Genomic DNA, 25380 nt, shown 5'->3' on the forward strand with positions numbered 1-25380 from the left:
GTTCTTCAATTGCGGAGATAAAATGTTCTCCCACAAAAATTAAAGTTGTGACGCTCTAAGTCTAAGACGTTAATATGAGTTTTTATTCACCAGAGATTGCTGTTTTACATGCAGCATTCAGTCTTGTCCAAAAACAGGTATTTCAAGTCGATTTTTTCATTCGATAGACATCTCTGCTTTCGTAAAACAAAAAATGCTGAACGTTTGCAGTTTCGACACAAACTCGCCGTACTCGGCTTCATTCATACGATTACATGTATATTTCTGCCTTACCACACTCAGTATAAACCTGCCTCTTCTATTCTTTTACTAGGTATGCAAAGTACATATGAAAAAATTTTTATTATTAAGCATCTTGTAATGCTTAAATTTTTTGGCGCCATGATCTGAATTGGAATAGCCTAATAGTATACTAATTTAGGCTACTGTATGTTATGATGGATGGAGCTCAATGTCCTATAATTTGTAGACAAAACAGTGCCTCTGCACTAGGGCATTGTCTACTTCTATGTCGAGAAATTTTGTCACTTCTGTCAGCATACCTGCCAACTTACAGGATTTAATTTTAATTGTGTTTTCATGATTTTTACTATTTGTCTTGCTAACACGATTTTTCAGGTCAAAATTGTCCTAAAACCAGATTTTGTCTATATCACCTGAAAAACTCTGAATTTAAACCCCTAAATTTGTGTTTCAATCTCATTTCTTTGAATTAAAGAGTCATAAATCTGACAAAAGGTGTTAATTGCTGTTTAAACAGGTACGTTTTATGACAGGTGAATGATTTCTGAGGAGCAATCAGCAGGTCAGGGTTTGACAATTAAAAAATGGATCCTGATTGGATCTACCACTCATTATGAACAGCCAATCATTCTCTAAAGAATAATTTCTACTCTACTCCTCTAAAACTACAGAACCGAATTTTAGTTAGAGCGCACTATGGGCACTGTGCTATAATTTTGAGTGAATGAGTAACTGTTTTTCCAAAATCCCAACCCCATCCACCATTTCCCCCTGCTTTCAAAATGCTTGTTGACTTTGTATCACTTTGCCATACTTTACAATTATCCTGAAGAGCATATCTAGCATCACTCTTTTCAGTTTTAGCTGGTCAGATTAATTTGTACTGATACCGGAAATTTTGCAGTTTTCCATGTACTGTTGGAATATTTTACACATACATGTATCATGTGACGTAAACAAAATTCAGATGCAACTGACAGCTGCTAATTCCAAACAAGAACATTATTGCCTTTCCTATCTTAGAAAAAGCTATGCTTCAATTTGGATAATACAGAGTAATCAGAGTAATATTTGTTCTAATGCGGGTTAGGTTCTTGACAACAGCAACTGTGGAACAGCGGAGATACACATACTATTTTAACTAAGCATATTAATTTTTTGTGGTTGCTAATTTTTGATGATTCTTTTGAGTGAAAATATTTGGCGTATAAATTTTTGGATATTTCAAAAAAAAATTAGCCTTATTTAGAGCTAAAAATAAATTTAGTGGGTTTTATTTTTGCACTTTTCTGTCCACTGCAAAAACAGTGAAAATAAGTATACCACATGCATTTACATGTACAGTATTTGGGCTGTTCATTCAATTCACTTCACAATGATAGAAAAATGTTGACTTTCATATTGTCAACTTAATATTTAGACTGAAAGAAATTACAGCTATTTTTACAAGGAATTAATTTTTTGTCCGTTCAAAGTTTTATAGCATATAACATTGTACCAATGTACATGTTAATTATTCCTTTAAACTGCAGCTACTACATGTACATTGTGTTGTATATTATGTTTTCCAGCCAAATCTGTGCATTGGGAAGTTCTACCATAAATGATACATTTGTATGTGCCTAATTTCATTATGTCTCCCTCAACTTTGGTGGGGAGACGTATTGTTTTTGGCTTGTCTGTGACACAAAATTATGGGGAGAACTCAGCAGGAAATTTTTATCCCCTAATTTTTGTAGGAGTTATGCCTATTTGAACGTAGAAAATTTGTCAAAAATCTACATAAATTACCTTTTCAGTGCAACTCCTGAAACTATTGAACTAAATTTTATGAAATGTGGTTTGTAGCAAGAACATCATATGTACATGTAGTTGTGCATATTACCAGGCAATTTTGTTCCCCCAATTTTTGTAGGAGTTATACTCCTTTGAACTTAGAAATTTGCCAAAAATCATCATAAATTACCTTGGTTTTCATGGGTAAGCCAAACCACAATAGTTAATTCCATACAATGTAGGTTCATAAACTGGAAACCTGAAACCATGAATGCACAAAAATTTGTATCCATGAATTAAAGTACTTTCACAGTATTGTGCATATATTTGACCTACATTGTATACACAAATAGGAAATTTATATTTTTTTATATATAGTTTGGTAGTAGGAAAGGATTGCTGATATCCTCTGAAAAATGTGGAAAACCGGGAGAGATAATTGCTTATGCTGTAGAGGAAATTGTGAATGGCTTAGAAGATGAAAGTACACTACAGGAACAGGTCAGTTTTCAAAAAGGAATATGTTTTAATTATTATGTATACTATTATATTTTAAATGTACTGTGATTTAAGAATGCACACTTGCATTTCAATTTATTCAGAAGTAGAATGTAATAAATGTCTTATATGATAATTTTGTTTTTTAGAATCTAAAGAAATCTTAAATGTTCAGTGTAACCATGAAGTTGTTCCAGTGTGGGTAAATCAGTGTTCTCTCTTGGTCAATACTGTGCTTTGTAGCACTATGATTTTAATTTATTGCTATCTCAAATATAAAATAGTTTTGGTTAGAATGCTCTCTGACTGTTATATTTCAAAATCATGGGGAGAATAAATGGTCATGTTAATAATTTCTTGATGTTAGATTACCTTTTTAGATAAATGAATCTCTTTTTAAATCAGATTAAATGGCACGAGAAACTGCATGACCTTTTACTATATAAAGTTTGTCAGTCACATGACAAATCCCAGCGAATCATAGATGAAAATACAGTACTTGATAAAACTGATGTGTTGGCTGAAATTCTGCCAGCCATAGATGGTGTATTATATACAGAAATTGTCAAAAGATGTGGATGGAAGTCACTTTGTTTATCTGTAAGTATTCAGGCTGAAAGTTTCCAGTTTCTGTATTTGTATTTCATCTCTGTGTACTCAAGCAACAAAGTTATAGTTTGAATCTTGATTTCTCGATTCATTACAAAAATTATAAAGGTTTTTCTTGCTTCAGAGTTTCATGTATTACATTGTTAAGTAAAGATGTTTAATTACCTTGCATACAACAATGGAATGATTTAGTCTTCTTCTGTGAATAAAATAGAAGATAAAGCTTGTTACATCAAAGTCAACATATGTTGTTCATGACAGGCAAGAAGAGTTAATTATTTTATTTTGGCTTTAAAGGATATCATCAGGTTGTACTTTTATACCCCTGCAAACAAAGTTAGGGGTAAATTATTGAAATATACATTGTAAATCCCCCCATTTGTCCTCATTCATATAAGTGCAAAACTTTTGAACAATTCAAGGGATTTTAAATTACATATATAGATAGATATGGCATCATATGTAGATAAGTATGAATGAATCTAGTTTTTGTCTTCTTCCTTCATATGGAGATAATCAAATTTAGGAGCTTGAAATTTTAAGTCAATTTAAATCCTAGAGCATTCTATCTGTGAGCTTACTCACACTAAGATTAATTTAGTCTTAGTGTCAATTTTTGTCTTGCTTACGTAGTGTGCTATTCATTGCAAATTTTATGATGTAGTACACATTTGGACTTACCAATAAATCACCTTGGAAGTCTAATCAACAGGAATAGAACAATAGTTGTGTGTCACATGTATCTATAAGTTTGAAAGAGCAATCAAGGAAACAGTTATAGCGGTAATCAAAAGAATGTTATCCAGGGACAAAGACCAGACATGGATAACAGACATACACAACAAAGAACATAAAGTAACTAAAATCATATATACAAAGTAACAAAAGCAAATGAGCAACTTGGACTCCACTAAAAACTGGGAGCATGGACCAGGTGCACCGGTAGGGTAAGCGTCCTCTGCTTTTAGAGAAGCACCTGCCGAGTTGCTCATTAAAAGTCAAGAAATGACAATGGAGAATGACATGTCGCAGCTTATTTTCCTGAAATCATAGTGATCTTTGACCAAAATTAATTATACTGTGCTATTTAAGCTGAACCTACCCTCCAATATTATGTTTTGTAGCCTTTAGAAGTGTCCGTCATTCACATTACAGTGGCCTTTGTGATATTTACAAATTTCAACTTTACTTTTCTATTTTCTTATGTTTCAGAGATTGGAATGTATTGAAACAGAAATTGGACTGAATATATTCAAGGAAATTCTCCACTGTCTTGTCACAGCCTCACCATCACAATCTGAAGCCAATGTTTCGTTTTTATTTAGTATTCTAGAGTTTCTCCTGTCTAGGTTACTCACAAATTCCACTGTGAATTCCTTTTCTGCAGTATGTTCTAGTGAAGAAAATTTCTCATCATTTTTGGTAGAGACAGTTTTAAAAGGGTTAGACAATTGTGACCTGAATCTTTACTTTGAAAATGTTTTAAATGGAACTAGTAAAGGTTACACTGTACAAAATGTGCCACAAGATTCTGAAACAAATCATTACTTTCAATTACAATTACTTGGAGTAATTGTTACATGGTCTGGTGAACAGAATACAGACAGTCTTAAAAAATGGTTGAGTTTTAATATTAAAGGACAAAATATTGAGTTTCTAAATAATACAAACAATTTTCCCTCCGAAACTTTCTTCAAGGAACATGGTTTGGGAAAATATTGTAAATTTCCTTCAGTTGTGTCTCAGCTGGACCTTAATGTTAATGAAATCCAGAGTTTAAAGCAGAATTTTCCTTGGAACCTGTGGCAAAGTGTTATGGAAAAGTTAAAACCTTTGGCTTCTTTTGAATCACATTCTTCAAATACCCAGCTCTCCCAATGTCCATTGCATGTACAGATAGCTTGTAGATCAGAAGACAAAGTGAAACTGTTGATCAAACGTATACATCTAGAATGTAGTTCTAGAATGTTCCATGATACTGAGAAACTGTGTTCAGAAATACTCCAGCATTTAGAAGGAGGTCAACTTCAAACTGAAATATTCAATGGCATTGATATTGTAGATACATGTAGTTTTGATTTAGACAGTTTTATTTGGAGAATTGACTCTAGACAGCATGGTTATAAAGGTAAATTTATGGTATGATCAATGTACTGGTATTACAAGCCCAAAATTATCAAAATGTACAGTACAAAAATGTTTTTTGTATTGCACAAATATTTTCATTCTGTTTATTACAAGTTTTGCATACTCATATCGATTTATTCTTAAGATTGTTCATTATACCACTTGCTTTAAAAACATGAGGTATATAGTGATCCATTTGTCTGTCCCCAGTTCTAAGCTGCAACTCCCCTGAAACTCCTAAATGGATTTTGATGACACTTTCATAGATTTTTTATAACATAATCCTATTGTGTGCATTCACTTTTTTTGGCTGAGTGACTTTTTTGGCTCTCTGATGCAAAATATTAACTTTGCCATTTGTCTGTAGTCCAATTGCAAGGATTGCCATCTTTTAATCTGCAACTACTCTTAAATAGCTGAATGGAATTTGATGAAACTTCCACAAATTCTGTGCCATTGTGCACATTCTTCCATCTCATTACCTTAAATCATTTATGGGGTTTCCTATATGTTTTCTGGGGGAGGGGCAGGATATCACCAAGTGAGCTTTGTTCACAGTTTTTCTTGTGTATTTGTAAAATAAAAATCTGGTAAAATGATTGAATGACAAACATATGTATTTGACATGTACAGTTTGTAAAGACATTGTTTAGCTGTTTGTGTATTTTAAGACTGTACCAGCAATGTAAAAAGTTCTTATTTATATTTTAGATTGTATTTCATTGCTTCTAACTAACAAATCATTTAATGGTTCATCTGTTTGGAAAAGTATAAGGTATGTAAAAACTATAAAAAGTTGGTACAAGTTAATATATGAATAAAATGTACAGAATACTGAAATAATTGTGAAAAAACTTGATAACATTTTGATCCAATATGACTAATCACTGCAGTGACTTTTGAATTTGCATAAAAAATACACTGTCTAAAATTTTAGTCCCAGAGTAGTATTTACTTTAAGCTTATGTACATGTAATATTTTTTATACTCTTCATGTTTAATGTTTAGTTTTAAGATTTTTTCTTGAAAAGGTATGAAGTGCCTTCATGTGGTGGGGTACATAGAGCATGCTAACCTCAAGTGTAAGAGGTTGTGGATTCCATCACTTTCCAAGTCATACCAGATACTTTGGAATTGGTAGCATCTGCTACTCCTCCAAGCACGGGATAAACGAATTAAAAAAAACCCTATTATTTGTTTGTTGATAAACTTACTTTATGCTAAGAGGATAAGTATTTAATGTAAGTAGAAGAATATCTACTGTTATATAAAAGTGTTATAAATGAAATGATAGTAGCTTACTACACATCACAGGGACTCACTTTCAAGTCCCATCATTGGTTGTACTTTTGATAGCATTTGTCATGTGGTGATACAGAAAATTAGACATTGTTGTTATGAAGAAAAAGTGTTGTCTCAAAACTAAGTTGAATTGATACCTTGCATCTGCCAAGGTGACAATAGATTACTCCATGTGGTGATATATTGACCCCATATTTCACCTCCAGGAATGGCTTCAATGTTCAGAAGATATATAGGCCCCATACCTCACCTCCAGGAATGACTTCATTGTGACGATATATTGACTCCATACCTCACCTTTAGGAATGACTTCATTGTGATGATACATTGACCCCCATACCTCATTTCTAGTAATGATTTAAATGTGATGATATATTGACCCCCATACCTCACCTCTAGTAATGACTTCAAAGTGATGATATAACTCATCTCTTGTAATGACTTCAATGTCCAGAAACTGATTTTTCTGTGATCATCTTATTTCCTCATGTTGATGGGTCACATGACAGATCTGACTTATTACTTACCCCAGAAACACCCTGTTGATGTATATTTTCAGATTAAAAGAGGTACTGCTGAACAACATAGACTTGTTAGTGGAAGATCAAATCATGATGAGAATGTATGATTTGTATAAAGAGTTGGAGGAGTATCTGTCGGACCAGGAGTTATCAGCTGTCAAACACGTAAGCTGCAGAGATGATTTTCTTCCGCTATTTTGCAAATATAAGATTTTTCAATTCTGTCTTTGGTCATTATAGTTCTTTATTTTACTTTTGATTTCGTCTGATTTTGTTAGTTTTTGCTTCAAGGAATTCCTGAAGTAAATATGGCAGAACAGTTGTTAAGACGTTTAGAATTATAATGGGAAATTTATTGTTGTATTTGTACAATAAGATAAGATAATCAGTAAAGATAATTACAACACATACAGTGAAGATATTTCAGGATAATGTTGATCTTTACTTGGTTAAAAGGCCTGATGAACCACCTTTTGAAGAATAACTTGAAAAAAAATTCAAAGGTGCCTGGTCAACCTGTTTCGGTCATATGACTAAGGAGAACTGCTTTGATTTCTTGGCATTTAACTTAAGGTCATGTAACTGGCAAAAGGATTTTAGGCAGCACAATGTATACCAAATATGACATCTTTGCAGTATTTTCCAGCATATAATGCAAGATCTACCACATTTTTCATCTTAAACCATTTGAGATGTCACCATTGTAGGGCAAGAGATAATGTCCCATGATGATTCATATTCATCTTTGTCATTTTACATGTTATGTTCTATTCTAGTTGATTACATCTGCCTTTGTAAAGCTACCCAAAGACATGAAGAATAAACATTTAGATTATGTGTACACAAAATACAGATACTGGCCAAAGGCAGATAGAGTAGTCAGATCAGGGGAGATAACTGCTGTATTCAATAAACTAACAAGTTCATCATCTACGTCTGTAAGTAGAAATAAGATTGAAAGCAAATGAAAATATGAGGTAGTTGATTCCTTGTCTCATTTGTGCTGTTCATTTGTTTGTATAGCATGTATAAGATGGTGTTAAAAAGGAATGTAATGTACTTCTGGAAATACATGTACATCTCACTATTAAATTAATATTACAAGTAGTTTTTGTCATTTGATAATGATTTACAGCTTTTCCTATGAGGGACAAAGATAATTGTACTCATATTTCATTTGACTTTGTCGATAAGACACTGCTATGTTGTTATACTGCTGATATTTCAATCAACAGGGATATGCATGACTTCCTATTACACACAATGTTCATCTGTGTTCTAACTACCACTTTCTAACTGCATACATTATTTCAAATGTATGTCACTTTTGGCAGAACTATTTTTAGCTATTCATGTTATAGAGCATCTACATAGAAAATGTGGCTGATGTTTCGTCTTTATTAAGATGACGCAGTATTCCAGATACATGTACACAGGTATGTGTATGAAATGTATATCTCAATTGAAAAAAGGTGAAATGCTGCTTTTGCCTTTTAATAGATATAAGTGTTGATAAATGTTCATCTTATTCAGGGGAAAGAAGAAGTCTACAAACAACTTTTACAAGACCCAGAACTAGTTCTGGAGAACCTAGTAGACAGAGCAATATCATCCAAAAACCAAGTTGTCATGTATACAGAGGTATATGGTTACTCGTGTTGTAAAATGGTTGAGAAACTTAGTTCTTTATCGGGAAATAAAAATTCATCTTTTCAGAAAGATTGATTAAAATTATTACAATTATAGATATTATATTTTCTGAAACCCTATTAATCAAGCAAGGTCATGTGACAATTCCATAGGACAAGCCAGCATGAATGAGGATTAAGCCTGGACCTGTCTGAACAAGTTGTATTAGAAACACCATGTCTTATCAATTTTTAAAAAAAAATGCTTTAAGGTTGAATTATTGACTCTTTGATTGCGTGATCATTTTCTAAGCCAACATTTATTGTGATGTCAGCTACTATAGTAGAAGGTATAATCTTGATATTTTCCCAAAGTAGGGATGATAGCCTTGTTATAAATATCAAAATACAATGTCACTTAAGGAGATAGACCTAGGGTAAGGGACACAACTCTTACAAATCATTGGAACGTTTGTATTCAGCATTTGACATAATCTCATGTAAGCATCAAAGTAATTTGGATTTATTTCATTCCGTTTCAAAAGAAAGCTTGATAGGTTCTGGTGAAATTGAATATGATACAAACATATCACTAATTTCAAGAGTTATGTCCCTTACCCTAGGTCTACCTCAAGTCTGTTTGTGGGACACCTCTCTGAACTTAAGCTTCGTAAATCAGTAATTGGCTTAAAGAATCTGACAATGTCTTATTTGTTTTTGGGATGAGTAATTTATACTTACTTCTCCATTTCAGATTCTGAAAGCTGTGCCAGATATCTGTAGAACATGTCACCATGGCAACAGTCACATGACTCTTCTTGTAAGCACTCTGACCAGTTACTTGGCATCCACACATCTGTCTCATAAGGAACACAGAAATATTCTTCAATTTGTTTCAGCATTATGCAGCGTAAGTTTCCAAGTTTTTATTTAGTGTCTCATATTTTTGTATTTTGATTAAAACACAATAGTGTTGTCTTAACACATATACACAAAGCTCTTCTTATATTTCAATCTAATCAAGTTTACAATAGCAAATATACAGATCATTTATCTTATTTTAAAGTGCTTATTTTTCTTTGAAGGCTCATCTCATATGAAGATGTAAACAACTTTTCATATAGAAAATACATTGTTGATGAGCATCAGTTAAAAAATCTATTAGTGTGACATCACATTAAAGTATTTTCTGAAGGCTGGACATAGCTCATTTTTAAAAACTCCATAGCTGCTGTATTTCAACAGGTTGAAGAGTCAAAATCCCTCTTAGATGTTGTACAGTTACTAAACCATGTTGTTGTCCCATATTTGAATGTAGAACATCTGTATACAACAATGTCTCCAATCACAACAAACTTTTCTATGGAGTTTTTATTAGAAGTTATAGAAGGTGTTCCTGGTATGTTCAAAACCTTACCTAATACAGAGGAAGTGTACTTGAAAACTCTATTCACTGAAATCCACCTTCCTGTGATGTTTCTATGTATCTGTGAACTGGCACATGAGTGCATTGGTTTATATGATGAAGATGATGTTTTCTTAAATGAAAAGTTGAAGATTAAGAGCAGTATTCAGAGGTTTTGGACTTGGCTGAGCCAGAGGAGGTACCTCTGTCATGACTTCTTACAACCAGCAGGTATTCAGCATGTGATGATGTTTTTTGTTATTTTTAAGATGTTATTGAATCTTTTTGAAAGAGCTGTTTGGTTTGAATATATTCAATATTTAATTGATATTTAATTGTGGGTTTTTTTATGTTTTCTGTTATCTAACTCATTTAAATTCTATGGATTAATTTTACCAAACCATAGGTTTCCTGTTTATTTTTATGCATTGTTTTATATTATTATCTATTCTTTTTTTTTGGTACATTTTATCTATGAGTTTATCACTGGTTGTGGTATTTCAGGATTTTATTCTTAAAACTGTGAACCCAGTCTATACCAAAGAACCCTTTTTGTTCAAAATACATTTAAACTTTAAAAAGTGGTCAGTTTAGAAAGGTTTTTGCTTTATTCATGGTTTGGTTTAGACAGGTTTCACTGTATTTGATAGTGCTGGGGTAGTGGGTAGTATATTGGAATCACCCTGTCCATCTATCATCATTCTGTATGTCAGTCAGAATCCTGTCCCCTGATAAATAATTAATTTCAAATTTTGATGTGGCTTCATATAAATGGGAAATAGGTTGCAAGATAATTTGATTGCAGCCTGATTTTAACTTCTTATTTTTCACTATGTGGAACAAGTGGGGTGGTAACTCTTGCACGACAAAGCATGCAACTTGTTACTTCATGTTATTTATTATTGTTGACATCTGTGTAAAAACTTTGATAAATTAATTTGCTATTGTCATTAAAATGTTGTCTATTGTAGGTCTCTGGTTGGAAGAGAATTTGTCCTTTGTTGACTTAAGTATACAGTTACTGGTAGCAGACTATGTTTTACCAGACAGAATTGACCAGGTAACTGAATATATGCTGGGGTACTTAATACTTTTCATATCTTTTAAAGGTTATACTCAATGTAAGTAATTCCTGAAAAATGGTTCTGAAGTGCATTGGAGATGTTTCATTGTTATTCTTTATAGTGACTTCACAAGCTTCTTTTCCACTATTTAGGCTACTATCATTGTAGAAGTTGAGACATCATTTCATATTTTATATTTTCTATACTAACCTGGTTTGTAAACTCCAAATTCAGATTTATTTGTGTGCATTACTTATTGCAATTTTGAGAAAATTCCTGCATCTCTAAATCGAAATCTACATAGTACATGTATGATTTTTAATTCATCTTATTTTAACAATAATGGAAACATTGCAATTGTTTCTGAATTTACAGTTTCTTTTAAGCCTGAATATCTGCTTTTATAGGAAAAAAATGTTTTAAACTGCTCTGAATATTTTTTCCTCTACATTTAACAACATCTTCTATTCTAAAAGAATATGTTTTTTTTTTTTTTTTAAAAAGCATAATCATGTAACATTGTAAAGACATAAAGTTGAGGATATAAACATTGCTGTAAATAAAAGATGTTGCTGTTAATATTTTATTTTATTCTATATATACAGATTTACTTTTCAGCTCTGTCAAAATACAGTCAATGATTTATTGAAAATGGAAGGTATGTTATTTTGTTACCATATGATAATCAGGATAGGTTGCAATGTGCAATGTTCGCCAATGAAAACATTTTCATATTATTTTTAAAAGATTTTTTTGAAATTTGAAAGTCACTTCATTGAAAAGAAATTTGACTTTGACAACATTTCTCTGAAAGTTCCTAATTGTAAGTTTTGAAGTAAAGAATCTATCTGGCCTTAATACTAAAAAGGACTATTTTCATCCAGTATATTCTTTATTTATGAGTACCTATGAATTTCATTGCAGGTAGTAACACAATGGTATATTTACTTAGACTGGTAACAGTTAGTGATAATATGTCTAAATACATCACCAAACATATTGCTGGAGTTTCTATACAAATTCTTTACCATGACATTGTTGTGGCTCTTACACAGGTAAATATTGAAATGTACATTTTGCATTTTGGTTTACAATGTAATGGAGCTCTCGTCATACATTTAAAAATAACTACTGTATTCCTCTGTGTATTCTGCATGCTTTTTTCAACTTTTTCTTTGTTCTAGGACGGGGGTACGCTGCATACACCAAAACAATGAGTTCTAAATTTTTTCTGGAAACATGTCGGGAATCAGAACTGAAGTTGTCAACAATAGACAACATTGAGCCATTTTTTATTTTTGAGAACAGTTTAATTTGAAATAAACTAAGTTTTACTGCTATTTAATAGTTGTTTATCCATCAGTGCCATTTTCTAGCATTACATAGTTGATACAAAACTACAACTAGCTTCTTATTACGCCATTCTAATTAAAACTTGTCTGCAGTGGATCATCAAGTAACGGGAGTACCAACCTGTCCTTAGGCCCATTATTTAATTATCAAATTACAAAGGATCAATTTCAAAGATGTAAAACATTTTTTCACCAATCCTTTAATCTGCTTGGTAAACTGTTGCCAAAGCTTGGCAAATTAAAACATCTTTTTTTTTTTATAAACAGTTTGACTCGACGCCAATGTTTTAGTGAAACACCTGATTTGTATACGAACAAGAAATGTACCCAATTTAAATGACTCGTTGGATTGATCCAATACATCGCTGTATTTTAATCAATAAATAGCTTGCAAATGTAGGGAAACATTAGAAAGATACTTTTATTTAAAAGATTAATGATGAAAGGATACACATTACAAAGAATTTTCCAGAATCCTTTCATCTCAATGTGGTCTTCTGCTGGTGATTTTTCCTTGCTTTCCACAAACTTTTTTCATCGATCTCCCTTGCCAAGAAGGGGGTGCATGGTTTACACAATTGCACAGAATACAGGGAAGAATATGGTAGCTTTACATCTCATGAACATCTAAATAATGGTTTAAGATATTCTGTGGGTCTTAACTTCGTATATTTTTAGTATATGTAGTAAGATCAAAATGACACCCTCATCTTCGCTCGTAAAGAGTTACGGCCCCGTTCAAGGGCCATAACCCTTGGCTAACAAAAATGTAACACACTGGACCAATGACACAAATTTTCTTTCAACATTTTTTCCTATGGTTTTTGAACTTTTATTGGAAATTAGCTATAACTGCCATGCTTGTTATTTGTTAGGTCTTACCGAATGTTGTAGAGGGGATGTGGTCAGGTTGCATGGAGTTCATCAGTCAGCTGATTAAAGAGAAGAAACTTACATTGTCATATAAAGTCCTATGTAGGAATCTACCATTGAATAGTTTAACAGGTACATAATAACTGTTATTTAATTAAGAGTTAACTGTACATTGATAAATCTCAAGCCCACAGTTTTGGCATTCAAATGAATTTTGTCATTCTAATGTAATGGTAATAGTCACCTGGGCTAAATCAAGCCCACTGAATTTTACCTCCATTGAGGTGGTTCTTTTTTTTTTTTTTATCAATTCTGGATTCACCTGACTTATGAGAAACCTTAAGTCTGTCAGAGTCAGAATCATGCATGAAAATGCATTTTGTTTTTATTTGCCTTGCTTTAAAATATACTATGTAAATATAAATATATTTTCCAAGAAATAAGGGAATTTTATGTGTAATTATGAATTGTGAAGAATAGCAATATAGTTGTCTCCCCCTCAGTTGAAACTGACGATATATTGCAAGAAAAAATTGTTTTGAATATTAATGTCTGCATGTTCTTGAAAATAATTGAGGCATCGGTTGTGAAAATGAAAACCCTGGAATTTCATGAAATTTACCATTATAATAAATGTTGTATGAAAATTTTTACTGAATGGAATCTTTGGGGTCAAGGTCAGCAACCAAAATTTATCCATGTCCTTGAGAAAAATCATTTAGTTCAAGTTCCCCTTAGAATTAGGTATAGAAAGAAAACATCTGAAATTTATGTCAACTTTTAAACAACATTATTTTTTTTTAGAAAATCACATTTATGATATAAAAAAATGCCAAAAATGTTAGTACCAGTATTTAAACACTTCAGTTAAAATTTGATTGAAAGATAATTCCCGCCAGTATTTCTCCCTATAGATCATTATAAACCAAGATAATTCTCGCCAGTATTTCTCCCTATAGATCGCTATAAACCAAGATAATTCTCGCCAGTATTTCTCCCTATAGATCACTATAAACCAAGATAATTCTCGCCAGTATTTCTCCCTATAGATCACTATAAACCAAGATAATTCTTGCCAGTATTTCTCCCTATAGATCATTATAAACCAAGATAATTCTCGCCAGTATTTCTCCCTATAGATCTCTATAAACCAAGATAATTCTCGCCAGTATTTCTCCCTATAGATCTCTATAAACCAAGTCATTTTTTTCCCAATTTCCCAACCTCCTTCACCTGCTTTATTGGTTCTCAAATTTCTAATGAGATAAACTGGACACAATTACAATTTTAAGAGAGTTGTCAAAAGTATAGACTAAACACCCCCTGCATTATCCTTAGGTGAATTTTTAAAACTTAATGTCACATAGGTTTAGACAATTTTTTAACCTAAATGTCACAAAGATTTAAGCAACTTTTACAACTAATGTCACTAAGGTTTAGGCAATTTTCGAACCCAAATGTCACAAGTGTTTAGGCAACTTTCAATGATAAATGTTGCAATAAAAGTTCAGGCGACTTTCAGAATGAAATGTCACATAGGTTTAGACAGTTTTCACTGCTTAATGTCACAGAAGTTAAGGCAATTTCTTGAATGAAATATCACTTAGATTAAGGCAATTTTCAACAACAAAGTGGCTCAAACATTTCAGCAATTTTCAGAATGAAATTTCACAAAGGTTTAGACGGCTTCCAGAATGAAATGTCACAAATGTTAAGGCAATTTTCCCAACATATATGACAAATGTAAAGGCAAATATAACCATTAGATCTTTTTTGTTAACAGATCGTCCTGAGTTGTCATACTCCCAGATATTACAAGATGTAACCTCATTACTTCAGTTTTCAGACAGTGGTCGGAGGAAAATTATATTGAGCCAATACCTCAAATCTTATGTCAAGTTCTTGAAGGTTTGTAAAAAGTATTTTATCTGCAATCTTTGCTTATGGTGTCTTCCTGTATGTTTTTTTATTTAATATGTTTGGTAGGGTACATGTACGTAATTTTCCTAAAAAAAATTATATCTGTCAAAAAAGATATTGTAAATGGGTGAACAAAATTGGTAATAAAACATATGTTTACACAAACCTTAAGAAAACCAATAAGCAGTCATAAAATTGAAAAATGAACACTGATACTAAAGAAACTACTTGGTATATGTAATGGTGATTTATGTTTAAGTATGTTTCAACTCCTGCAGTTGTTAGTAATAATTCCTAAAACTAAATGTGCTGTAGCAGCCCATCTTCACATATGATTTATTTATAGGAAGTTGTGATAAAACAAGACACTAGACCAGATGAAGATCATGCATATATCCTAACTGAAGTGTTCGGTCATATCGCAAAGGGTATCTATTGGATGGAGGAGTCTGATGTAGAACCTTGTTCTGCCATTTTATTGGACATTGTGTGTAGTTTGGAGGAAGTAAATATTGACCAAAACATCAAGGGAATCTTTATTCAGTCAGTAAAAGACCATGGAATATTGATTAAAAGTGTTGATACAGCATCAATGATAAACAAGAAACTGACAGATATCAACAAAACATTAATAAACTGATCATAGTGTCGTTTATAACACAGATAAAATTAATCCAATCACATCGGTGGTCTCATGGTAGTTTTCTCATCTTAGGGTTGTTTGTTCAATACCTGGCAGAAATCACACCAAAAACTTTTAAATTAATAGCGAAATGACCCAGGACCTTTCACAAAAATTATTAAAACAGATAACTGCCAAAATGAATGGTGTTACTCTGGAAAAAGACTGAAGAAAAGTTTTTACTCCATCCACGGGAAAGGAAATTCTGAAATATTTCCAACTTGATATGGTGTTGCAGGTTACAATAAGTGCTAAACTTAATTTTTTCTTATTGATAGTGGATAAATTTTATTACACTTAAAATGAGTAAAGGCTAGCACTTTGTCATTTGGCTCCAAGACATTTTCAACAAAATGACCCAGAACATTTCCAGCTGGACGGTATGATGATACTATTACTGTCCTTTCATGTCCAATAGCTTTACCCATCCCCATCTCCTTAGAGCCTTTCCAAACCATCTGGCTGAAATTGTTGTATCCTACAAAGGAAATTCATTATAATAAAGGTGTAGTTTGAAGTGCTATTCTCTGTAAGAATCAGGCAGTGGTGAACACACAATCCCTTCCATGAAATCTTATTCAAAATGATATCTAAAATGCAGAAAGGACATTCATTTCTTTTTTTTAAGTGTCAGTAATTCGAGGTATAAACTACAGGAAATGCATTGCAATTTCATTGGCAAAGGGAGATTACTCGCTTTTCCCTTATTATAAATTTGAACTTGCATGTCTGCATCTATGACACTTCTAAGCTGAACTAACTGTCAATTTGTCTTTAATAGACTGTAAACTATGTGCCCACATTGTCTAATTCATGGGTTTTTTTTTTATGAGCATGACTCATACTTTTCAATTTTGCCTGATTCTTACAGATTCCAGTACTTAACAACTTACTGACATAGTGTCAAAGGTATGTGCTAGAATATTAGGTGTTATTGTAAAATTAGGAAAATCAAGGTTTAGGTATAAGGATGTAGCAAAATCAAGGTTTAGGGTTTAGGGTAAAAGGATGCAGCAAAATCAAGGTATAGGGTTTTGGGTAAAAGGATGCGGCACACTAGAAATACGTCTTCTTTAAATCCTATTCCAATTAAAAAATTATGATAGAGGGCACAATCTTGGAACAAGGAGCACGACTTGGGTACAATTGATACTTTAATGGTAAAGTTATGGTTAAATGCCATTCCAATGCAACTTTTCCTTTGTTCATGTAAGCATTAAATGAAAGTAAAACTGAAAACGGGTTTAAAAAAAAAATATTTATGACCAAAATATTTTCTGTTCTGATGGACACAGAGGCACACCCAAGAGGAAGGATTCTACCCCTCTATTTTAGGTTAATTAGGAAATAAAGCAAACTTTAAGAATACTGACAGACCATGTCTGATGTGGAGGAACTGGTGTAAAACCTTCAAACTTTAGAAAAATTTATGAATGTGCTGACTCCTAGAGAAATAAGGTTTATGCTATGTCAGAAGTTTAGAAAATTGTGTTACTATATTCTAGCTTTCAATCACCTTTAAGCATGTCTATAGGTGGTGGTTCTCGTCTAAAATAAGGTTCATAAATGTCTACACCACCATACCATTCCTTAATGATATCCTCAGCTGAAATAATGATGAATACTGTGATGGGTTACAGTTAGTAATGGTAGTTGAGTTCTTAAATGTGAATTGTAAGTACAAGTTCATTGTGTGGTATGTATGGACCTTGTGTCTCTTTTTGTTCTAACAACCTATTACAATTTATAGATAACCCTTGAATAGTAAAGTGGCAAATTCTGGTCATTCTTTAGGCACCAAGCATTTGATTTTTAGGGGGATGTTAGTTTTTTCCAAGACCATTTTCCACCTTTGGTAAAATCAATTTATTTTTTGCAACAATAAAAACATTTTTTTCCTTTAAATATATAATCAGAACTATTGAAAGCTGAGAATAAAACATGCAATATTTTACACTGCTGACGACAAATTATTTTTTTCTCAAAAATTTGAAAACTGACTTTTTTCCCAAAAAATGCATAGCCCCTTCTCATGAAAATCAAATGTTTGCTGTCTTATAAAGGACATTTTCAACCTTTTCTCAAGACTATGTTGTAATTTCATCAAAAGGCAAAAATTTCATTGAAACTTCATCAAATTGTAAGTTTCACTTAAGGTCTTACTACTCTACAGTGTAGCTCCCTTGAGGTGTCTCTGACACTATTAGCATTAATGTTTCATCTTAAATCTGAATATTTTTAGAAGTAACAATTCCTTGACACTGACGCTATCTCGAAATATATTCTCCATTATTAATGAAAGTTACTACCTGTAGGCCAGCAGTTGTCAAATTTATGCACAATACCTGAGTAGTCAATGCATCTGTTATAAGATTCTTTTATTGTAACATTCTGTCCTATATTTTTCCTCTTTAAGTGTTGAACTTCAGGGGAATCTTGATTAGTCTTCACTAGATATTCTGCCCATTGCTGTGCATGGCGCGCCAGTTCTTTAGAAAATCTGAGTGGAGGAACTTTATGATACCTTCTTATTTGATTGTGCATTTTAAGGCCATCGGCTGAAAACTGTTTGACGCTATAATACTTTGAAGTACAGCCAAAACAACTCATTCTGCATATAAATGTCCAGCTACCTAATGTTTTCCTTTTGCATAGACTAGAAATGGAGAGAAAAAATCGAATACACGAATATTGATTTTCTATGTAACTGTATTTTATCCCATTTTTGTTCTTTTTTCTCCCTATTACATTCAAAATGTTTTTTTTTTTCAATCTAAGTGGACTTAAAACCTTGACTTGGACGATGTATTTATGACAACATTATCGTATAAAACCATACATTGGTTACTACACCGGAAGTGTCGGTGGTCTTGTCAATGATTGATGAATGGAGGGTTATTTTATATTTGTAAATATTCAGTCTCAGGTGTTTTGGTAAAAAAAAATCAACATTTAACGTTGTTTAATAAACTGCTAATATAGTTTTGGAAATCTGGCAATAATGCCCTACCTGGCACATTTCAGTCATCAACTCTTGGACAAATGAGAGTTAAGTTGTCTGGTTTGTGCTGTTCTTTATTCGTTTTCAAACACATTCTTACTTTGTTTTAGATAACAATAGAGCACATTGATCAAGTCTTGACTACGCACATAGCGTGTATCAAATGTCATTAGTAAATGAGTTTTAAATTTCTTTCTATACACTTCATTGACAGTGTATTAATTCAGAACATTATACTGTAGGCATGTTATATATATCTATCAACTGTCAAGTTGATTTTAGTTTATATTCATGTAGTAGATATTTCACAGATTTTGGATTAAGGACAATCAAATGGACAATGTTTGTATAAGTAATATTACTCTCATAAGCGGGTCCAAGTCCCCTCTCTGTGGTGGATCCAAGGGAAAATTTGTGTTGCATGTAATTTCGTGCAAAAATGCAGCAAATAAAAATCTGGAACACCCCCTTATCAAAATTCCTGGATCCCCTGCCTTTTATGCTCGAAAAGGTTGGTTGATTGTCTAGAAAAAAATGAGATCACTGTCCTAGAGCGGGGCACCCCCTTTAGGCCAGTCAGCACCCCACCCTTTTTCCGAAGTTATATTACATAGATCGCCACCGACAATGAATAGAACGAACGCAATAGCCCACAAAAAGGATATCATCCTACTTCAAGAAATATTTCTGATCACAAGCCAACCATTCGTCACCCCTTTCTTTGCATAGAAGCAGTGATTTGAAAGTCTTTGAAAAAAAATTAGCTTGTCTATCGCTAGCTGGGTTAATGTATTCCAGTATAGTATTAATAATATACATATATGTGAGTTCCAAGAAAAAGATGGAAACTTATTCTTCGAATTAGAGTATAGTCATGTGCATATGAGTTCTTGTCGGAATACAATAAAGTCAAGGTAGACTATTTTATCTGTACTTCTACCACGTAAAAGGATGGAATTCCGTTCGATGGCATCAGTTAAAGTTACTCCAGCTATGCCACAGGTTGTCTGGCAAGCTATTTTCTGACTTTGTGCCATCCGGGGTGTGGAGGAACGGAATTCCAACCTCTTATGTTGTAGGAGTACAGGTGAAGTCAGAGAAAAGCTTGCTAGACATGGAGTAACTTTATCTGCAGTTTCTATGTAGAATTATAAACATAATCGTCAAAAGAGGCGAAATTCGTGGACAAACAGAGCCGGGAACATCAGAAAGGTAACAGAAAAATACCATGGTCACACACAGCACAAAGGAATAAAAATGTCCACACCCTTAAAAAAACACACACAAAAACAAGCAACATAGGTCTTATAAAAATGGTGTGTTTTGGGGCTTGAAAATATTAATAGTAATTATCTTTTATATGTGGTTGCTTTGTTGGGGGCGGTAAATATGTTCGCGAAGACTTGTGAAGCATACAAAAGAAAGTGGGTCAAACATTGTGAATGTAAGTTGTAGTTACACAGAGTTCATAGCTTTTACTTATAGCCTACCTCCTTTTGTGATCTTGTACAACATATGCATATATTGTCTTTAAGTATTTGAAATGTACATGATTGAAAACAATGCATGTTTGTATTCCCTTCCCATCTGCGTCATACATATAGCACGATGTCGCCAAGAAATGTGCAATAGGTCTTGTATACGTTTCATCGGAATGTATAGGAACGGTTTTGGAAAGAAAGGGAATTATAGGGAACCAGGTTTCAAACGGTAATAATAAGAACGTAATCCAAATAAAATGACTAGAAAAGAAACTGCCAAAATAACACGCACATAGAAACAAAAGTAGATGACTCCACTTAAGACTGGGAGCATGGACCCTGGTGCATCGATAGGGAAAAGCGTCTTCTGCTTTTCTAAAAATTACCATGCACAATGTCACGTCCAGGGTTGACGAAAGAGGAAGGGAAACTTAATACACAGTTCTCGTGGTGCAGATCGCTATAACATAACGATCCACGATGAGATAGACCTGTAATTTTGATGTAATGATGATGCCGACCACTATTTTTTGTTGTGATGACTACGATCTTTTAGCAATATAACACTGCTCCAGAAGTCCTATTGAAAGAGGACTTGCACGGTAAAAAAATAACCAATCCACGTAGCTTCGGTCAGCAATGGCTTACCATGAACTGTATTGCAAATGCTGAAGGTATGTTGCCACAGATAAAAGGAAAGTTGATGATACGGAACGAGAAGTCAACGCGTTTGTCATGAGTTTTCCTTTTCTATCGATCTCTAATAGAAGGTCAATTTATGAGTTTGGCTTCATAGTGTCTGTAGTGTTCTTTATCTCACGTTCTTTGAGGTAGAAGCAATGTATAAAATCCTCGAATCTAGGACATAATTTCATAACAATGTACGGGTAACAACGTCATGAATACATGGGAACATATCAAAGGTTGGATGATGATGTTCATTGTATGTGTTTCACAGCAAATGAACATGTTTGGAAAGTAGGGACATATTTCAGACTGATTAAATAAAGTGTGGGATAAATTAGTTATAGGGTTTTAGTCAGAAAAAAAAAACGAGGGAATCAACTTGATAGTCAACCATACATACTTAGTTGTCTTATGATATTTGATGATTTGCAGAACTTCTAACTAACTTCATTGTAAAGAGTCTTACATTTTTTAAAATGTTATATTTCTTGTATAAGTTCACAGAAGGCGCATCTGTACATCTACTAATGGGTTACTTCTTTAAAGGTCGTTATTTTGCTCGTTGATAAAACTTATCATTGGTATTTGGACATATCATTGAACTTGTGTATAGTAACGGACACTTCCGGTGCATGAAAAACGAGCACTTGCTTCAAGATTTCAAAGCAATGAATGTGCCTCAGCGTTGAATGCGTGTATTTAAAATGGACTCGAACAAAGATTTAACCTAAATATTGTTTCTGCTGCAGGTTCTAAAATATGCAGCTATGTTTCTTTGTATTCTATTCGTGTTCTGTTTGGCCCATGCTGCAAATATATCTTATCAGTTCCGTTCCGCTTTCCTTCAATGTTTGTTAAGTCTGAATTTTCAAATATTTATTTCAAGTTTGGCCATGACAAGGATGTCTTCATCTTTACAATTTGTTTGAATCTACCATGTCAGCAGATTCCATTAACTGTTTTAAATTGATGCTCAGCAAAGACAGACAATTTATCAAAACAATATTAGACTCATCTTCATTATAGTATATACCAAAAAACCATCACATTTAAATAGCATGTGCAATAAACTAGTGTTTTAAAGCAACATTTAGAGGTAGTAAAAAAAGTCATTGACTTAACACATCCTGTTGGTGTTAAAACTGATAGATTTTGATAGAATTAAGCAGGCAACATTTTTGCAGCTTCTAAACAATCTAACTTTTATTAGGTCATGATAGAGCAATACTCAGTCAGTAACCATACATGTATATCACTTGTTCAATATATTCAAAAATTAATTGTCTATAAGAAGTACTCAAAACCAAAATAATTGAAATAAGAAGCCAATTCCATCACCTAGAGGGTCTACCACGTGCAATACTAGGAATGAAGCTTAGGTGTTTTATATACCGGTATATTGAAATATGTAATACTGCAGATTTTGGTAAATGAAGATGTATCCCCAATTTGACTTGGGGGATAATGCAGAAAACAAATTATAATTTTAACCATTAATGCTCCCAAATACAATGGAAAAGTAAATGTTAAAAAAACTCCAAAATAGTAATAGATTTGGCATTTCTGTTGTTCCTAGACATCTGTAAATTCATAATATAGCTATTCTACTTTGCTTTGGGGACATTGTAGTGTAACTGTATCTTTATAAAATCTGAAGCAACCCATGTAAAAAGTATTTAGCATGTAAAACCTCTAGTTTTCTTTTGAGTCTTATTACCCTGTCCCCTTATTTCTGCCTAATCATAAAAGTCAACTGAATGGAAGCTCAGTTTGGATTTTCCTATGGTTAACATATGTTTAGTAAAGTAAAAGACCTTAAACATGGTTTAAATATAATAGTAGAATCTTGTTTCAAAAACTCCCTTTTTAAAAATTTTATATTGTAGATATATTTTTACCAATATCTGTTCAATAAGAATGATTTTTTTAATCATGTAAAAACAATAACTTGTTGGTATGAAAAAATACTTCATTTGATGAACCTTAACAGTAATGCAAAATAATTTATTCCAAATCAACTTTTATTATTCAAAATATTTTCTTCATTACTTTCAGCTGAACACTTAACAATGGATAGACAAATGCAAGCACATTATGCTGCCACACTTAGTCACAGCTTCAGTATGCCTAGCTTGGCTGAGGGGAGTGAACCCATTTCAGAGGCTGAAGAAATTAATGAGGTTGGTGATAGCTATAGGAAAACAGGGCTTGAGCGTGATATACTTTCTTTTCTGTCAATAGAAGTAATTAGAGTAAACTTTTTTTTAAATTGTTTAGAATTATATTAAAATCTAAAGACTCAAAGTTTCACACCTACTGGAACTTCAAAAAGAAATAATAGAAGTATATGTATTGTCATTGACAAAGGTGCAGAATAGAATGAATGAAGTTTGCCTGTTGAAAATTGAAAAGGTAATAAAAGTCTCATATCATACACATAACAATACTTATGAAATAAATCATGTGGGTATGGTGTTGTATTTACATAGAAATAATATCCAGAACATCGGGGTGCGTATTATGCATCAATATATAAGATTTGGCCAAGAAATAAAAAGATTTTTATAAGAGAAAAGAGATGACGTAATGTAAACAAACAAACTAGAAGTGAAATATTACTGTAAGAAAGTTTATATAAATATAAAATACATCTTTTAAGAATTGAATTTTATATGATATTGTCTTCAAATCAAGTTTGAATGTCTTAATTTTTCAGACACAGGTTGTACAATATTTCTTTCTTATAAAACGTGGTTAGAAATTAAAATGAAACAACTTAGTAAAAACACCTTATTGAATGCTTTTGCAGCTGAAAATGATTATTTTGAAACTTATATTGATTGTTTCTAACAATTTTCTTTATATGAAGTATGTTTTGAAATGAAAAATTACACTAGGTAGGCTGGGTCTTTATATTCAAGTATTTCATAACAAGCATTAGCAAGGTAGAAAAAATGAATATAAAGGCCAACCCTTGTGCTGTAAGTACATACCTAACATGAACTATTTCTATTCTAATATGGCAAAAAGGACTATTTCTCCATCTGAATCACCCAGGGGTAGATATATCAGGTAATGTTTTGCTAGACATTTGTAGGACATCATATTATAAAGGCAAATAGTGTCAATGTCCTTCTGTTGTAAATGACAAAATATAAAATGCAATTAAATTATGCAGTTGTAATGGTTCTATTCTTATGCTCTATTATCTTTTTCTAGATCAAGTCTTTACGTGAAATGGGAGACCAGGCAGTCCTTTTACAAGACTTCCCTGTGGCTATTAAACGTTACAATGAAGCCTTGGAGATAGATGAGAAGAATATGGAAGTACTTTTTGCCCGCACCAAAGCATTCTTAGATATGGGAGACAACTCAAGTGCATTGAAAGATGCTGAGAATGCCATAAGTATTGAACCTGAAAACCCTGAGGTAGGTTGTCCATGCTTATCAGCATGCATCTTTAATTGAAGATAAACTTTTTTATTTATCTTCCATGCCTTTAAATTAGAAACTTCCTTTATACAGGTTAAATTCTTACATTAGTATTATACTTAGCCACTAAGTGACCAGATTTTGTTCATTTTAGGCATACCGATTGTATGGGCTAACACTTGCAAACATGTCTGACTATAGAGAAGCTGTGTCTGCATATCTTACTGCCCTTGATCTTGACCCAGATAATGCTGATGAACTTACAAACCATCTAGCAGAAATTGCCGTGGAATTATGCCGTATTCCTATAGAAGTTGCAGAGAAGCTAGAAGGTAAAATGATGCATTAAATCATGCTGTATTAAAGACAAACATTTCATGCTACATGATGGAAGGGTTAGTTTTGGTAATTGGACTTAAATTGATTTTTGATTTTATGGTTGAAGAGTCAAAAACTTGGTAGGAAAAGGTGCACATATTCTGAAATATGATATACCAGTAATCTTTGCGGCTTATACACCGGAATATACGGTAATCTTTGGTACTTTTCAAAAATTGTTTCTCCATTTTAATCTTTCCATAACTAAAATCTTATCCACCTAACCCACAAAACAGTTGTAGAAGTCTTTCATATAGAATAAAACTGTTTGAAAAGTTTGATGTGCACTTGCAATGAAAGTTCAGGTAGGATGCAACTCAAACTGGCCTAGGCAAAGTATAAAATTCTCTATCTTCAGTGTGTAAAAATCAACTTTTTAAGTAATAAACAAAAGGATATGA

General features: G+C 32.7%; 3 protein-coding genes across 8 annotated transcripts in view; 2 read left to right on the plus strand and 1 right to left on the minus strand.

The window, feature by feature from the left end:
* On the plus strand, positions 1–16001 carry LOC148611397 (uncharacterized). The gene is made up of 16 exons (XM_088591912.1): positions 1–137; positions 2398–2520; positions 2923–3117; positions 4339–5254; positions 5965–6028; positions 7115–7241; positions 7853–8014; positions 8610–8717; positions 9459–9614; positions 9950–10340; positions 11081–11169; positions 11792–11831; positions 12098–12228; positions 13401–13530; positions 15182–15306; positions 15665–16001. The coding sequence occupies exons 1-16, from the start codon at positions 75–77 to the stop codon at positions 15956–15958; spliced, it is 3114 nt and encodes a 1037-aa protein (XP_088448038.1). The 5' UTR covers positions 1–74; the 3' UTR covers positions 15959–16001.
* The window catches only part of LOC148611398 (Golgi-associated plant pathogenesis-related protein 1-like), an 11223-nt gene continuing 1685 nt past the window's right edge, over positions 15843–25380 (minus strand). Inside the window, exons 1-4 of one of the 2 annotated variants that reach the window (XM_088591913.1) lie at positions 19011–19154; positions 18346–18656; positions 17517–17606; positions 15843–16478 (exon numbers count right to left, since the gene is read on the minus strand). In XM_088591913.1, the coding sequence (XP_088448039.1) occupies positions 16258–16478; positions 17517–17606; positions 18346–18610 (576 nt within the window). In that variant the 5' untranslated portion in view covers positions 18611–18656; positions 19011–19154 and the 3' untranslated portion in view covers positions 15843–16257. Of the gene's footprint in view, positions 16479–17516; positions 17607–18345; positions 18657–19010; positions 19155–25380 lie in introns of those variants that run through there. The other variant, XM_088591914.1, reaches the window with a different exon arrangement.
* The window catches only part of LOC148611399 (uncharacterized), a 23388-nt gene continuing 19779 nt past the window's right edge, over positions 21772–25380 (plus strand). For 4 of the 5 annotated variants that reach the window (XM_088591906.1, XM_088591909.1, XM_088591908.1 and 1 more), the window contains exons 1-4: positions 21772–21918; positions 23225–23349; positions 24389–24598; positions 24756–24933. In XM_088591906.1, the coding sequence (XP_088448032.1) occupies positions 23239–23349; positions 24389–24598; positions 24756–24933 (499 nt within the window). In that variant the 5' untranslated portion in view covers positions 21772–21918; positions 23225–23238. The remainder of the gene's footprint in view (positions 21919–23224; positions 23350–24388; positions 24599–24755; positions 24934–25380) is intronic. The other variant, XM_088591907.1, reaches the window with a different exon arrangement.

The sequence above is a fragment of the Perna viridis genome, chromosome 7 (assembly GCF_037379345.1).
Source record: "Perna viridis isolate PV_CMFRI_1.1 ecotype Kerala chromosome 7, ASM3737934v1, whole genome shotgun sequence".
In the NCBI taxonomy this organism is placed as follows: domain Eukaryota; kingdom Metazoa; phylum Mollusca; class Bivalvia; order Mytilida; family Mytilidae; genus Perna; species Perna viridis.